The 16,114-nt window shown below is 34.0% G+C and overlaps 1 protein-coding gene and 1 long non-coding RNA gene across 27 annotated transcripts in view; one reads left to right on the forward strand and one right to left on the reverse strand.

Moving 5' to 3' along the window:
• LOC135217487 (uncharacterized) overlaps positions 1 to 4,428 on the forward strand; it is a 79,456-nt gene extending 75,028 nt beyond the window's left edge. Inside the window, exon 3 of the long non-coding RNA XR_010315153.1 lies at positions 4,210 to 4,428. This is a non-coding gene — a long non-coding RNA (uncharacterized LOC135217487). The remainder of the gene's footprint in view (positions 1 to 4,209) is intronic.
• Positions 4,284 to 16,114, reverse strand: part of LOC135217485 (MAP/microtubule affinity-regulating kinase 3-like) — a 214,965-nt gene continuing 203,134 nt past the window's right edge. For 22 of the 26 annotated variants that reach the window (XM_064253418.1, XM_064253412.1, XM_064253409.1 and 19 more), the window contains 3 exons: positions 9,944 to 10,055; positions 8,760 to 8,867; positions 4,284 to 6,444 (listed from right to left, as the gene is read on the reverse strand). In XM_064253418.1, coding sequence (XP_064109488.1) covers positions 6,331 to 6,444; positions 8,760 to 8,867; positions 9,944 to 10,055 — 334 coding nt within the window. In that variant the 3' untranslated portion in view covers positions 4,284 to 6,330. Of the gene's footprint in view, positions 6,445 to 8,759; positions 8,868 to 9,907; positions 10,056 to 16,114 lie in introns of all 26 variants that reach the window. The other 4 variants (XR_010315152.1, XR_010315151.1, XR_010315150.1 and 1 more) reach the window with 1 other exon arrangement.

Here is a 16,114-nt window from a genome sequence, read left to right on the forward strand (position 1 = left end):
TTCAAAACTGATGAAAGCTACAACCATGAGTTGTTTTTAGTTGTATTCTACATGAAATTGCGCACATTTTCATATATAATACTCCATGTAACGGCTAATATAAAATGGTGCAAAAATTATGTCAAAGTGACGAAATAATTTCCGAGATGTGTCGCTGAAGAAAGAAATTCGTGCTTGCGCGCCTGGGTAACGATTGTAAACAAAACAACGCCTTGATTCGTGAGCTCCCAGCATCCCCCAAGGCGCGTGATTCAAAAGTTTTCGCCTGGTAGGCCTATAAGTATTTTTTCGCGAATTTAAAAAAAAAAAACCTTTTTTATATCGACGTACCATACATCCAATCGGCACCCAACAGACAATTTATGTCGACGTATAATACGTCCAATCGGCGTTTAAGGATTAACAGGAATCCTGTAGTGATGGAAGACTGTGCATGATATTGGTCTGTGGATAATACCAAATGCCCGAACGTAACCAACAGAGCCTTAATTATGTGAAATGTGCAACTCCTTTTTTCTAAACCCATTTTGTACATCTCAACCCAAGTATTAAATAAATTTCCTTCTTTAGCCAATTTATGATGAGCATACAAAATATTTTTATCTCGGCCAAAATAAGTACATTGCCACAATAGTTGCTACATTCAGTCTGGTCCCTTTCTTTGGATATTTGCAGACTCCCAGTTTTCAGTATCAGGCTTGGATTTCTGTAGTCCATCATTGTCCCTGCTTCAGTTTTACAACTTTATAAAAGGCTGACAATATATGATAAGATCAGAAAAGATTGGGCACTGTGAAAAGATGTAACCCACTTCACGGTCCTCAGTTAAGGTCTACATGCTTTCATAAATTTCTTGACTGCTAAATAGTATTCCTGTTGTACATGACTGATGTTTGTTTTAATGTAACTCATTCCTGTCTTTATCCTAGTATTTCTTCTTGACCCCATTTATTTGTATTAGCTCATTGTTGTACTTTCTTTTAACTTTACTCATACTTGCAAGTTAAACACTGTTACCCAAGTTGCTTCAACTGAATATAGATGGGAAGATGGAATGTTTAGAAAAAGCTTTCAACGCACTGCACTACCTGGTCAAGTCCAGTTCTACAGGCTTTCACATCTTTTTAGGCTGCTTTTCATTTTCATGTGTACCTAATGTGATGTTTGATTACTTTAATAATTGTAAGTATATGTTGTTTTGCTCCTTTTCTTTAAGTGATTGCTTACATACTCCCGTGAGTTTAATCTATTTTAATTTGTTAGCAGATTCATTATTACACAAAGCTTGCCTTCTTTTTTTTTTGTAAATGGTCTGTTTTAGAGAAAGTAAACGACCAATGTGAGTAATTGTGATATGGGCTTGTTGGATTTTTTGTAATACAAGGCATTCCCAACTGCTGGACATTTTGTAGATGGTTCTGTTATGAAAACAGAACCAATATTAGGTAAAGAGGACCATCTTGTTTTATTAAAAAACATTGGAGCAAGTCTTTAACCCCTAGCTGGAATCTCTTTCGTTCCTTTTACTGTCTGTACTATCTTTCCCCCTTCCTCCACTTACTTTCCCTCTTCTAACAATTGCTTCAGCATAATTTACAGTGGTGAATGACTTCATAGTTCATAGTTCCAAGCACCTGTCTTTTAGTTTAAATTATATATTCCAATTCCATTTACTCAAATGGTAAAAAAATTGTTGGAAAATTTCTCAATGAACTCATAATGTTTACATAGGGTCATGCTGTCATTTGAGATTTTGGACAAAAGACATTTTTGTACTGTTTTCAGACAAAATTTTGTCTTGGTTTTCGTACGTTTCCTTGGAAATGCTGCTTCCAGGGGCCCACTGCGTGACTAGGCCCATACCGAGTACCCAAATAAAGCATCCCATGTTCTCTCATAACACAATTCTGCTTTTGTGTCATTGTTTTTTGTGCCTTTTTGTGTATTTTTATTAGAGTGCAACTGCTAAATAAGTCCTCATGGGGCCAAAGAAAGTCCTGAGTGCCCTTCTGTAAAAATTATGATAAGAAAGAACTTGTAGCAGTGTTGGAGGGTTGCTGTTAGTGAATTTAAGGCCAGCAAAAGCTGGTTTAAAAAATTCAGAAAAAGAACGGGCTTACATAATGTTCCTACTTCAGTGATTAAGGACGTGTTGCAAAGTGGAGTGATGTGAAAGATTTTGTGGAGAATTATTATCCCAACAAGAATGTTGTAAGCTCTCTCCCCGGCATCTTTATTGACAATGCCATGTTCCAATTTAGGCATATTTTAGAGACGCCAGCAACTGGTCAAAAACTAAGAGAAGTAACCTTATATAAGTCCTTGTTACCTGAAACCCTTCTGGAGAGGGATAAAGGTAAGAGTGATTTTAAATATTCATTATTCTTTTATATTTCTCATTGTTTTCTGTAGGTAAAACTGTTTATTTCCTAAATAATGATTTTGTGGGGTCTGGAACGCAGTAATTGTATATACATTATTCCTTATTGGAATGGTTTTCGTACATCTCCGACTTCATGGGAGGTTCCAGAACAGATCATGTATGAAAACCGAGGTTCCATCGTATGTAAGTCATTCAAAATCCTAGACACCATTTTTGAATGCCAAGGTGAAATTTTATGTGCTATTCTCAACCGCATTGTGAGAAAAATAATTTTTCAGTGGTATTCCTAGGTTTAGAAACCTGAGCCTAAAGTGGGGGATATGCAGTGAGAACGGAATATGAAATGGGTCTACAGATGCAGGAGACACTACATGGCCACATAGCAGTGCAAAACTCTAAAACCTACATTACTCATGTTTTTTTGCTGTATGAGAAGCAATGTAGCAGTTTGGGAGGGGGGGGAAAAATCCAAAGGAAAATGGAGATTGGATGGAACTGTCAAAAAGTAAAGTGGATAGAATGAGCACCTTACTCATCAGCACACTAGAGGACTTCCTTTGTAACTATGTTCATTCAACCATTTAGCTGGAGCTTGAAGATTTATCTTAATGTCAAGACCAAGGGTCTGTTTTGTATATGAACCGATGTTTTAATTTTGTTCTGCAGCCGATTGACAACTTGAATTTTTCCTACACAGCATATTCTTAATTCTAATCTTTTCTTGCCCTCTTGCACTTTGCTTTTCTGACTGCACTTCATGTATTTATATCCATATTGTCCCCTGCTTTAATTTTCTCCTCTTACCATCAACCAACATTTGTAAGAAAGCGCCTCAGTGGCGTGATCGGTATGGGCATTCCACTGAGGGGTTAGAGATGTGTATTTCTGGAGATAGAAATTCACTCTCGACGTGGTTCAGAAGTCACGTAAAGCCGTTGGTCCCATTGCTGAATAACCACTGGTTCCATGCAATGTAAAAACACCATACAATCATACATTTGTGAGAAACTGACATATGTGTCCTTAAACCAGCAATTGTATTTGTCAGTGTCCCCCCTCAGACTATATATTCATAGCCTTCTCTATGTATTTATGGAGGTGCACCTATTGTGTGAGGTAGCAAAGGTGAGCCCGGTGAGGGCCTAAACTACTATCAGGTCTACTTATATTCATAGGATATTTGCCCATATTGTTACATTGATTAATTTACTATTTCACTGCTCTCTTCACCTGCTTTATTAAGCCTCAGATATTATAATTATATTTGCTTACCTATATTCACTTTAAAAATAAGTTTAGTAAATATAAGGTTCATAATAATGTAAGGTTTATATGTAATGTTATCACTATGAATATATAAAAAGTATTAGGTGAATAACATGGAAAAGCAACAGGCAATTACAAGAAAATAGAATATTACGACTCATTACAGAGAGAAGTTACTGTTGGTTGAAAAATGCAGCCGACTAACCTCCTGCTGAGTACATTTTGATTTCTTTCTCAGCTTTCAGTATATTAACAACATGTAAAATGACAATGGTTGTATTTGTGTGGGAACAGTTTAAGTATTCAAGACAGGTGTTGTGAAGAAGTTCCAGTGCCTATGACTGTACAAGTCCCTTAATTGATAAAACCTTATGAAAACTTTAGCATGAATTACATTCATTATCCCAAACCTTAATTTTACCAGATCCGTATCAATAATTTGAAAATTTTTTTTGTTACATTCATTATCCCAAACCTTAATTTTTTTTATTACATTCATTATCCCAAACCTTAATTTTACCAGATCCGTATCAATAATTTGAAAATTTTTTTTGTTACAGATAGCCACTAGTGACAAGATATTTGAGTATAATGTTAGTTCCCTATCAGCACAAGGTTTGTAAATAAACAAAGGTTGTGAACTGTCACTGTATTTCAAGGGCTACTGGTTGAATATGTACACAATTAATTACAGGAATGAACATATGCTGCAGCATCTTTAAATAAATCATTAAATTCATGATTAATATATAGAAAAAAAAAAGAAAAACATGTCTTTTCACCACTCATGTTACATTGGTGGGTTTGGAATTATAACATGTATAAAAAAAATCTGCATCATTGGAATCCCCGAGTTTTTACATCACAAGCTCGTTTGATTAGGTCTGCAAAACATACAAATATTATAACTGTAATGACCATGATGACTGCCTGTGATAAATGTAATGACAAATTTTAGATGCACCAGGCATGAGAATTATGGATTAAAGCCCAAGGATGTGTATAGAAAGACTTAATATGTGGTCCATATGGTTCTCATAAATTTATTAAATATTTTAACTATGAATTTACATGCTTATATTCCCAGAAAGAAATAAAAATGGGGAGGGGAGATTATTACCTAACTGCCACCACTATAAGTATAATCAAGATGAAAATGATTACAGTAGTTTAAAATAACATGACAATGGTAATGCAAAGAAACATATCTACAAAATGGATGGAAGTAAAAAATAAAAGCAATAGACAGAACCAGACCAATGCCTTGATCCTAAAAAGGTGGGTAGCCAAAAAGGAAAGGAAATTAAAAAGAAACGAGCAGTGGGGCATGGTAATAGGAAGAGGATATACAGAAAAAAATCTGTGGTGCTGACAGATAATCAGTCGGTAGATTACATCATTTACAACAGAGGGAGGTAAATATACAACAAGGCTAGGTGGGGCATATGGCAGAAAAACCATCTTTACCGTTGGCTCACACTTGCAGACTGCATTGCACTACACCTTCAAATCTTATAAACCAGGCACAACAGAATTGAGGCCCCAGTCTTTGGTTTCTACAGAGGCATGGGGCTGTTGGAAGTAAAGCTCTGCTTATGCTACATGTTGCACAGCATTTTAACCAGGATATGGGGGTTTATGTTCTGGAGCCAACTATGTGACCAAAATATTTTTACAAGTCTGTACATTATTCCATGAACTCATTTATTCAATTACATATTACATAACAAAATGGGCAATCGGAATTCCACATTCCTACAGCCAAATATGTACAAAAGAAAACCTGTTCCTTAAGAACCTTTCTAGTTAGCTGTTGATTGTAACCTCTGAGGAAATGGTTACACAAGACGTGTGGTTCGGACACAATGTACGGGAAGATTACATGATATGGTGGGTGATAAACCTCTCATTTCAGGCCACTACGAGGTTCTCGTATCACCACACGTCTACACAACCACACTAATCCGGCCAGTGCTGGTGGAAGGGTAAGTACTAAGACACTTTGTTTTTAATTTGCAATCTTCCACATTCTTAAAACTGTTCTTGAAAGCATTAACAGCTACTTGGCTCCACTCTTGATCCTAGAGGAATAAGGAAACGAAATCACTGTTCAGGAGTCAAGACAGCTTATTCCTATGCATAATGATTCCCGTGGCCATCATAATTCCTGAAAGGCAACTGGAGTTCGAGCAGCGAGAGGGGTCCATGACAGCTTTGGAGAGTGAGGGTGGGAAGCCAACAAGCCGAAGGTGCTTCAATGGGGGGAAGGCCCATGGAGCTCTTAAGACAGGTGCTCCCAGGGATGAGCTTAATCATTGAGTCAGGTGAGCTACAAGGGAGCCTAATAATTAAAAGTCCAGGTCATGAACACGAAAATGCACATTAACACCTCCGAAAACTTGCTTGGTGCCAAGGAATTTAAACATTTACATAAAAAAAAAAAAAAAAATTAAATCATTTTTACAACAACTTTCTTAAAACACCAGCAACTTAGATGGTTGTCAGGCACGTTTCGGAATATGTTTTGACTCCCTGAATCTTGACAAAATCGTGTGACCCAGACACATCACTGGTCAGGCACCCCTGCATTTTGACCTGAATTAGGGACTGTAACATCAAGCTGTGTTATGCCCTAATGGTACTTCTACTAGAGAATCACCTAGTTCAAGATCTCCTTGTAGTCACAGCTTGAGTTCATTGGCAATTTTACTTGCAATGTTTTTAAAGCCAATTGAAGTCCCTGATATTCTCTTGAATCTTACACCATTTAAACTAAGTCTAGGCAACTTACACACCTGAAAAACAAAGAAAAATTGTTTGTAATAATTTCAGTAACTGAAAGGGCACACCTTCGAAAATAATAAAAGAAATTAAAAAAAAAAAGTCAACCTGAAGTGGTCTACATCCTTATCCTATTACCTGACATATATGCATATCACTTTTCACAACATATCAAGCTTACATTCACGATATAGCTAGTTGGCAGAAAGAAAAATCACACGAAGGAGCAGTGATTAAAGATGGTTAAAGGAATAATAGATATATACAATGTAAGCAAGGGGAGCATGTGTAGTTATGGTGTGGACCTAATGTATAGTTTACAAAGGAACTACCAAGCACTAAAAAAAACATTTTTTAGGAGTTTTGAAAATCAATTTTGTTTTTAAATACTATACTACATATTTCTCATAATAAACTAAAATACAACATAGTGTAAACTAATCCTCAAATTTTATTAAACACTTGTTTTAAATTGATTTAAATGTTCATACATTTGCTGATGCAAAAGAAAGAAAATATTATATGAGAAGGTTGTTTAATAGTATTTTATTTATAAATTGTGCAGCAGTATGTTGATGGCAATAAGGTGCACATCACATGGAAAACAAAGGTTTTAGAGCAGTAATCTAAAAATGAGCTCCACAGTAGCTCAAAATCAATGCATAGAGTACAAAAGTTTCTAGCCTATATTTTAACTTTGCAAAAGCATTAAATCCCTGATTTGTTGTAGATTACTTAGCACCTGGCCCAAACGTTCCCTTCTTATGCCTAAAAAGACAACAAAACATAATAAGATGATCAAGACGACCCAAAAATCATGACCAACCAAAAATTTGTAATTCATATCCTCCAAAACTACTAGTTTTTTCTTTAAGAATCTTTCAGCACTCACATGCACATAATATTAAGAGAGAGAATGATGGAAACTGGCCATTGACAACTGGAGAAAGCAAGAACTTATGTATACAAACTTGCACATACAAACATTTAATTTTACAAAATAATACGCAACTAAAATTTGATGAAGCGAATCCCTTCATATATAACATATATAAAAAAAATGAGTAAATGACTACATATACTCTATACAGAAATTCTTCCACATGACTGACTAGATACACTACAACATAACATTTTGTATTGAAGAATGGAATATTTCTCAAATATGCCTAAATTCTTATTAATTTACTATAAAAAAAAAAAACATGTAGCCACTGGATGTAAGGAGTAAATAGAAGTTTTAGTTTTCTTACTAAACACTGACTTGTGAGAAACCTAATTTTCAGGGACCAAATACAAAAACTTCCAAAATTTCAATCCTTTCCGATATAAAAAGAACACATACCACCAACAGGTTAACCTTAGGTCTTTTATGGGTTAAATGTTACTGAAAATGGTTTAAATGATAGATAAGCTATTGCTTGGAGTTATGTTTTATGATAATGCCTTCTAATAAGACGCAACTTGCCTATTGGCTCATGTGTTGCACTGTTAATTGGACTGACTTTTCATGGTTCTTTTCAGCAAAATTAATTTTGCTCCATATTTACACTGCCATATAAAATTTCAAACTATTTCAATAATACTAAGCTGCTTTCATCACATTTAACCCTTTACTCTCCATTATCTTTTTCTCTTAAATTTAATTTTTTCTTCTGTCTACTAAGTGAATTACCTTGATATTTAGCACAAGCAATTACTTCTGAAATATCACTCATGTCTCTATTGTGTAAATAGTAACACGAAATAGGGAAGTTTTAGCTTAACTAATCATTAAGTTAACACTGACCATTATCAACAGGAATAAAAATTCCCTTCTAACATATAAACAAATACATACAAGGCAAATATCATGTTTGATTCTACATTTACCAAATTATGAGGCCCATTAAAAGTTTAAAGGTTGCTCATGAGTAGCAGGGAGCAAGGGACAATTCATTGCACTGTCACACAATGTTCTCAATTAAAAATGTAGTACACACAAGATCAGTGCCTCAGGCCCTCTCCACCCAATGCATGACCATTAGGGTCCATACCAGTAACTGCTGATGACTTAGTAGGTACTCTAATGGGCCACCAATCTCTAAATCTGCAGTCTATACTAATGAACACAGTATATTGTAAAGACACAGCAACATGAACTACTACCTAATTAATGTATTCAAGTTAACCAGTGTTAATGTGTATTAATACCAAATTAATATCTTCTCATTTCCTTGTCAACTAGTTCACCTAAACTATTTGTTGTTTTGAGCTCTATTAGCAGTTTGTACTGACAAACAACTGCCTTGCACTTTCATTTAACACATTAAATGCAAGTGTGTCTTACCTCAATTTCCCACTGAACTAAGGAGTCTGTATTGTGGGGGTCTCCATATACACATAAAAGCAAGAACTTCTCTCGCTGCTCATAATCACAGTTGTTAGCATCTAATACCTGAAAAGATAAGGAGAATGCCAGGAAGAGATATTAGTCTTTTAAGGAATATTCAATATTCCCTTAAAGCTACAATCAACTTCCCATGCTAAAAGTAGTAAAATAAAATATAATTCAAAAATAAAATAAAAACTGATGCAAGAAGCGACTTAACACCTCTTCTAAAATGCACTTTGAACACACTTACATTAAAAATACAAGACACTGTCCTGATACAGAAGCTATCTCACTACTATCAAACTATAAAATAAATCAAAATAACACAGAAACTGGGACTTTTGCTACAACATTACATGCAAAGTAATAAAAGACCATTATCAGGCCAAGGAATCATGACAGTACCTCAATATTAAAATAATCCATGCATATTATGTCAATCAGTTTACAAAAGCTTCAGTAACCCATCTCATGACCTGCTTTGATTCTTTACAAGCATTACTTGGAACATGAAATAAGAGATTTTAAAAATTGAAATTTTTTTTATCTTTTTCTGTGAAATGTTGGGGCAAGCTAAAATGGTGTCATAATACTCCAAAGAAACAATAAAACATCCAAGGCAAGCTGGAACAAGGGGCGGGAATGTGGGGCAAACTGACAAGATGTCATATTTACTAATATAAATAAAGAACAAAATCTAACACTGCAACAAGTCTGGCATGACATATGGTCATCTACAAGCACCCACAGTGAAGATCACAGACTGTGGTACCTTAGATTAATGACAGTTGTACACACACAGACCTACAAATTTTGATTTTTTTTTTTCCGTATTACTTAATGCTACTGTGTTGTAGATTGAAGATGAAAAGGGAAAAGGAAACAGAGAGAGAAGGTTTGGGAGCTAAGATTTGTTGTTGTTGTTGTTGTTGTTGTTGATGTTGAGGGCAGGAGTTGTGATATGGTGATGGGTGAGGGGAAGAAAGTATGTTTGCAAACCTGAAGAATGGCATGGTACTGGGAAGGAGGGAGTGAGGGATTTCGAGGGAGATAGCTGCTAGCATGAAGACAGTGTTAAGCAGGACATGCAGCGGGTGGATTACTTGTCGTCGCTATTCATGGTGCGGGGGGTGGTCTACCTTGCGAATCTCAGCCATGATGTCATTGGGGTCTCGAGACGACGTCGTCTTCATACTCCATGTGAAGCGTAATGATCGAGGCTTAACTTGTTCATCATTGTTCACAGATGTGCTGTTAAGGTGAAAAAAATAATGAAGGATAATGAAACTATACATAAACCTATTTTTGATAAAAATTAATAGCTTATCATAATCACCTGATGGATACAACACAAAGTACATAATGTATGAAAGATGAAAAAAGAAGCAAAGATCTCTAATGTGATCAGTGAGTCCCATAAAATCACTGGCAATTGGGGCATGTCCTGCAGAGATACATTAATTTAAATAAATTCAATTTACTTGTTATCTATCCCAATTAAGAGCCACTTTTTGTCGTCAGTAATATGAATTATTAAAAGTTATTACAAGGTCTAACAACATACTTACAACACTAGCTTCTTATACTTAGTTTCCAAACACTCTAGCCCAAACACAGTATGACAGATTATACACCATTTTGCAATTTTATAAATTAGAATGATAAAAATTCACTTCTTATGATAATCTGTAAAGAAAACCCAAATATTTCAAATTGTAATCTGAATAATAGACGATAAATACTTTGAAACAGCAAATTATAGTAAACAAATCAATTACACTTTTGTTTTCACATGCACAGACTTGAAACAAATCCTTTAGAGATTACCAATTAAAAGCCTGGCAGACTAGAAAGCATCCATGCTTCCGTTAACTCTAACTTACATCAACCCCAGAGAAAGTATTCAACAAAATTATTTTAGGTAAATTTCCTTAAATGATCTTACACACAAAAGAATACACTATGCTAAAATTTATATTAAAATTGTCTACATTTAACATTACAATTCAAGTTCAAATATTGACAGAATTAATGTCCTTATGGCTATTATTAATATTATTACTATTATTTTTTTTAAATTTAACAAGACCACCAAGGTGCATTTCCTAATTTAATAGGGCTTGCATGAAAGAATCTGGTTTTGAATGACAGGTGGAAATTTTAGCAAGTTGAGGATACAGTATTTTTGACAAACAGATGGAAGAAAACCAAAGGAAACAGATGAAAAGTACTGGGTAGAAAGGAAACCAGCTAGAGAAAGGAATCTAAACACTTTTAGAAATGTACCATATGCTGTGCTATAAAATATGCAGCACCTATTACAGGGTAAAGTCTTGCAGTTGATATACTCTACTGCAACTCTAATTACAAATTCTTAATTCCAAGTAAAAACAATACATTCATGTGAAAAAATTGTGCAATCTACAATTTTAAAACTTTTGTTTTGCACTCTTTGTTCCTGAAAATATAGTCACCATCACTAATGTTTTAACATACTGTCACTTATATTCACCAATCCTATTACATTTGATGATTAATGCAGTGGTCCTTACATTTCTCCCTAAATTTGCACCTCTTTCCCAGCTGGCTTATCGTATGTTTCATTTCCTGTAACCAAAACCTTGTTTTGCTTAAATTGATTTTCAATCCTGTCTTATCTGTTTTACTTTTCCCTTTTCTGCTGTTAGCTCTATATCACCTTCAATAAAACCTTCCCAGGGCATTTCTGCACTTCACATCGTCACAAATTACCCAACTGAACACTAAAGAAGTTATTCTAGATGGATATCAGCTTCAACTTTCGTCTTTTGATGTACATGCCAATGCCTTCACTCTCAACTTTGCAGCACACAGTAGTAACATCATCAGCCAGTCTAACCAGTACTTTTGTTTTTGTAATGCATATTATTTTCTAGTCTTGTTACTGTCAAATGCATCTCAGTACTCACAAATACATAACAAAAACTTATAAACAGATATATCTGTACTTGCTTCATCATATAATTAGTTGTTATGGACTTCCTTAGAACAAGGCCAAATTGACCATTATGTCAGCCATTTTTTCATCCTTTCTTTCATTCATTTCTCAAAGCATGTTAAGTCCATTATCTTTTTCTTTGCATATTATTGCTTAGTACTCTCTTTTTCCCCCAGTCATTACTTACCTACATTTCCCACCAATAATGCCTATTTCTTATTTTATTTACATGAATACTGATCAACTCATTCAAATGCATTCGGTAAATTGCCTAGTATTTCCAGTGGCGGATTTAAGGAGGGGAGGGGGGTACCTGGCCAAATGTCCCACCTTATGAACATTTTTTTCTTTCAATAAATCATTATTAGTAGCAAAAATTTGCTAGGTTAACCCTTAAACGCCGAAGCGGTAAAAAAAAAAAAAATGTCTCCCGTGTGCCGGAGGTGTTTCAGAGTGAGCGCGGAAGCGAAAAAAATATTTTTTTCAAAAAATCACAGCGCGCTTAGTTTTCAAGATTAAGAGTTCATTTTTGGCTCCTTTTTTTTTGTCATTGGCTGAAGTTTTAGTATGCAACCATCAAAAACGAAAAAAATTATCATTATCATATATAAATAATGCGATGTATGATAGCGCAAAAACGAAATTTTATATATAATTGTATTCAAATCGCGCTGTGCGCAAAACGGTTAAAGGAAACAAGTTCCTATTTTTTTACGTTGTAATGTAAACTAAATTGCAATCATTTTGGTATATAACACATTGTAAAATGATAAAAGCAACACAGAGAAAATATCACAAAACAATGCATGAATTCGTAACGAGCGGACGTAAACAAATATTTTTTTCAAAAATTCACCATAAATCTAAATATTGTCCTAGAGACTTCCAATTTCTTTCAAAATGAAGACAAATGATTGAATATTACTATACTGTAAGAGTATTAGCTTACAAATGCAGTTTTCAACCATATCTGAAGAGTTAAAGTTGACCAAATGTTGATTTTTTATATATATATATTTTTTATATGCAATTATTTTGGAAATAAGAAATGCTACAACCTTCAAATATTTTTTGTTTTATTCTACATGAAATTGCGCACATTTTCATATATAAAACTCTATGAAATGCCTAATATGAAACGGAGCAAATATTCCGAGAATGGGACGTACGCATTTCGGAGATTTGTGGCGGAGAATCCGCGCGTGGAGGGAAGGAAAGTTTTTTTTTTTTTAATTCACCATAAATCTAAATATTGTGCTAGAGACTTCGAATTTGTTTCAAGATGAAGATAAATGACTGAATATTACTACACTGTCAGAGTTTTAGCTTACAATTGCGTTTTTTCGACCATTTCGGTAGAGTCAATGTTGACCGAACGTGGTTTTATTTTCTATTTATCGTGATTTATATGCAAATATTTCAAAAATGAGAAAAGCTACAAACTTCAATTATTTCTTGTTGTATTCTACATGAAATTGCGCACATTTTCATATATAAAACTTTATGTAACGGCTAATTTAAAATGGAGCAAACATTACCACAATCGCATGTATGATTTTTTCGGAAGAGTTACATACGGACATAAAGAAAATGTTATTTTTTTTCATAAATTCACCATAAATCAAAATATTGTGCTAGAGACTTCCAATTTGTTGCAAAATGAAGGTAAATGCTTGAATATTACTAGAATATAAGTGTTTTAGCTTACAATTGCGTTTTTCGACCATTTCGGTAGAGTTAAAGTTGACTGAAGGTTGAAAATTTGTCACTTATCATTTTTTATATGAAAATATTTCAAAATTGACAAAAGCTACAACCATGGGTTGTTTTTAGTTGTATTGTGCTTGAAATTGAGCACATTTCCATATATAAAACTTTATGTAACGGCTAATTTTAAAATGGTGCAAACATTACCACAATCGCATGTATGATTTCTTTCGGAAGAGTTACTGCGCGGACGTAAGGACAAAGTTTTTTCATAAATTCACCATAAATCGAAATATTGTGCTAGAGACTTTCAATTAGTTGCAAAATTAAGGTAAATGATTGAATATTACTAAAATATAAGAGTTTTAGCTTACAATTGCGTTTTTTTACCATTTCGGTAGAGTCAAAGTTGACCAAAGGTTGAAATTTTTGCACTTATCGTTATTTATATAAAAATATCTCAAAACTGATAAAAGCTACAATCATGAGTATTTTATTGTTGTATTCTACATAAAAATTTGCACATTTTCATATATAATACTCCATGTAACGACTAATTTAAAATGGTACAAAAATTATGTCAAAGTGACGAAATAATTTCAGAGATGTGTCACAGATACTTTTTAGTGCGGCAAGAAAGAAATTCGCGCTTGCGCGCCTGCGTAACAATTGTAAACAAAACAACACCTCGATCCGTGAACTCCCAGCATCCCCAAAGGCACGTGATTCAAAAGTTTTCGGCTGGTAGGCCTATAAGTATTTTTCCGCGAATTAAAAAAAAAAGGGTTAATGATTATTTCAACAACAACAAAAACAACAACTTATACTTTGTATATATAGATATGTGCATATAGTGTATATATATATATATATATATATATATATATATATATATATATATATATATATATAATGAATAACTTGATCACGAAGTATATGAGATGTGATGCTATGTATAAATAGAGGTTTTTGCAACGAAGGAAAAAAATGAAAAAGCGAGATAGCCAAGCACTTTTGGTCTAGTGCGACCCTTTACTTAGGCACAACTGATCTTGCAGAGGAAAAACAGTCAAAGTAGGCTTAATATCCAAACTGACATTACAAGATTAGCAATAAGGTCGATTTCACTCTACAGAAACGAGGAAACGCCTGAGGGCAGGATAAGTGAATTTTAAGCCGCCACACCTTGGAGGATACACACGTAGTCAACAGATGATTCATCCAGAAAACAATATATCGAGCAAGAGAGAGAGAGAGAGAGAGAAATAGTAACTATATACATGTGGGACTAATTTGTTAGTAGTTCATTTATTTTAAGGTCCTTCATAAACATTTTACAAATACGTATTTAGGTCCAAATGGTACAATCCCAGACTAAGATTTAGGTAGTTTTTATTAGTGATTTGTATAATTGATGATTCCAGTAAATTTCTTGAATTGCTGATTCCAGTAAATTTCTTGAAACATAATCATTAGATCTAGCAATTACAGAGGTATCACCCCAATTAATACAATGAGATTTTTCACTCAGATGGATAAACAGTGCATTTGAAAGTCTCAGCTGTTCTAACTGAATACATATGCTGCTTAATACACACACACATTATTTGTGGGTTTCAGTACTTATAGAAAACCCACAAATAATTCAACATATGTACATTTTTATTCTGGCCACCATCTTAATATTAAAATTTCAATTTTTTCTTCTATGTTCCTACATGCTTTGCATATCACGAGTCCACAATATCTTGTGGAAACAATCTCTGCTACCCACCTCATATAACTGATTTATGTTATCAAAAAGCTCACAAAAAGTTTTAGTGTTGCTAGTAATGAGAAAGAAATGCCTAAAAATGTACTTAGCTTGCCTTACTTTCGTGGATTTGAAACCATAAAATCAATATTTAAATAGTTTAATGTTAATGTAGCGTTTTCTTATAACAATACCATTAAAGATATGCTAATTAAGAATAGTCCCGAAACAAATAACATCATCATTTACAAAAATTTATGTGTACGTATTAAGCAGCATATGTATACGTATTCAGTTAGAACAGCCCAGACTTCAAATGCACTGTTTATCCATCTGAGTGAAAAAATCTCATTGTATTAATTGGGGTGATACTTCTGTAATTGCTAGATCCAATGATTATGTTTCAAGAAATTTACTGGAATCAGCAATTATACAAATCACTAATAAAAACAACCTAAATCTTAGTCTGGGATTGTACCATTTGGACCCGTATATTTGTAAAATTTTTATGAACGACCTTAAAATAAATGAACTACTAACAAATTAGTCCCACATGTATGCATATAATTTCTCTCTCTCTCTCTCTCGTATCGCTCCTCTCCTCATCTCTCTCACTCTCCTCTCTCTCTCTCTCTATATATATATATATATATATATATAATATATATATATATTATAATTTATATTTTTTTCCTTCATTTTTTTTGAGGGGGGGGGGGGGGAATTTTTTTGGTAAGTTCATGGTAATAAGTTGTATATGCCTCCTTGTTTTTTTTTTTTCTGGATGAATCATCTGTTGACCACATGTGTATCCTCCAAGGTGTGGCGGCTTAAAATTCGCTTATCTTGCTCTCAGGTGTTTTCTCGTTTCTG

The sequence above is a fragment of the Macrobrachium nipponense genome, chromosome 7 (assembly GCF_015104395.2).
Source record: "Macrobrachium nipponense isolate FS-2020 chromosome 7, ASM1510439v2, whole genome shotgun sequence".
In the NCBI taxonomy this organism is placed as follows: domain Eukaryota; kingdom Metazoa; phylum Arthropoda; class Malacostraca; order Decapoda; family Palaemonidae; genus Macrobrachium; species Macrobrachium nipponense.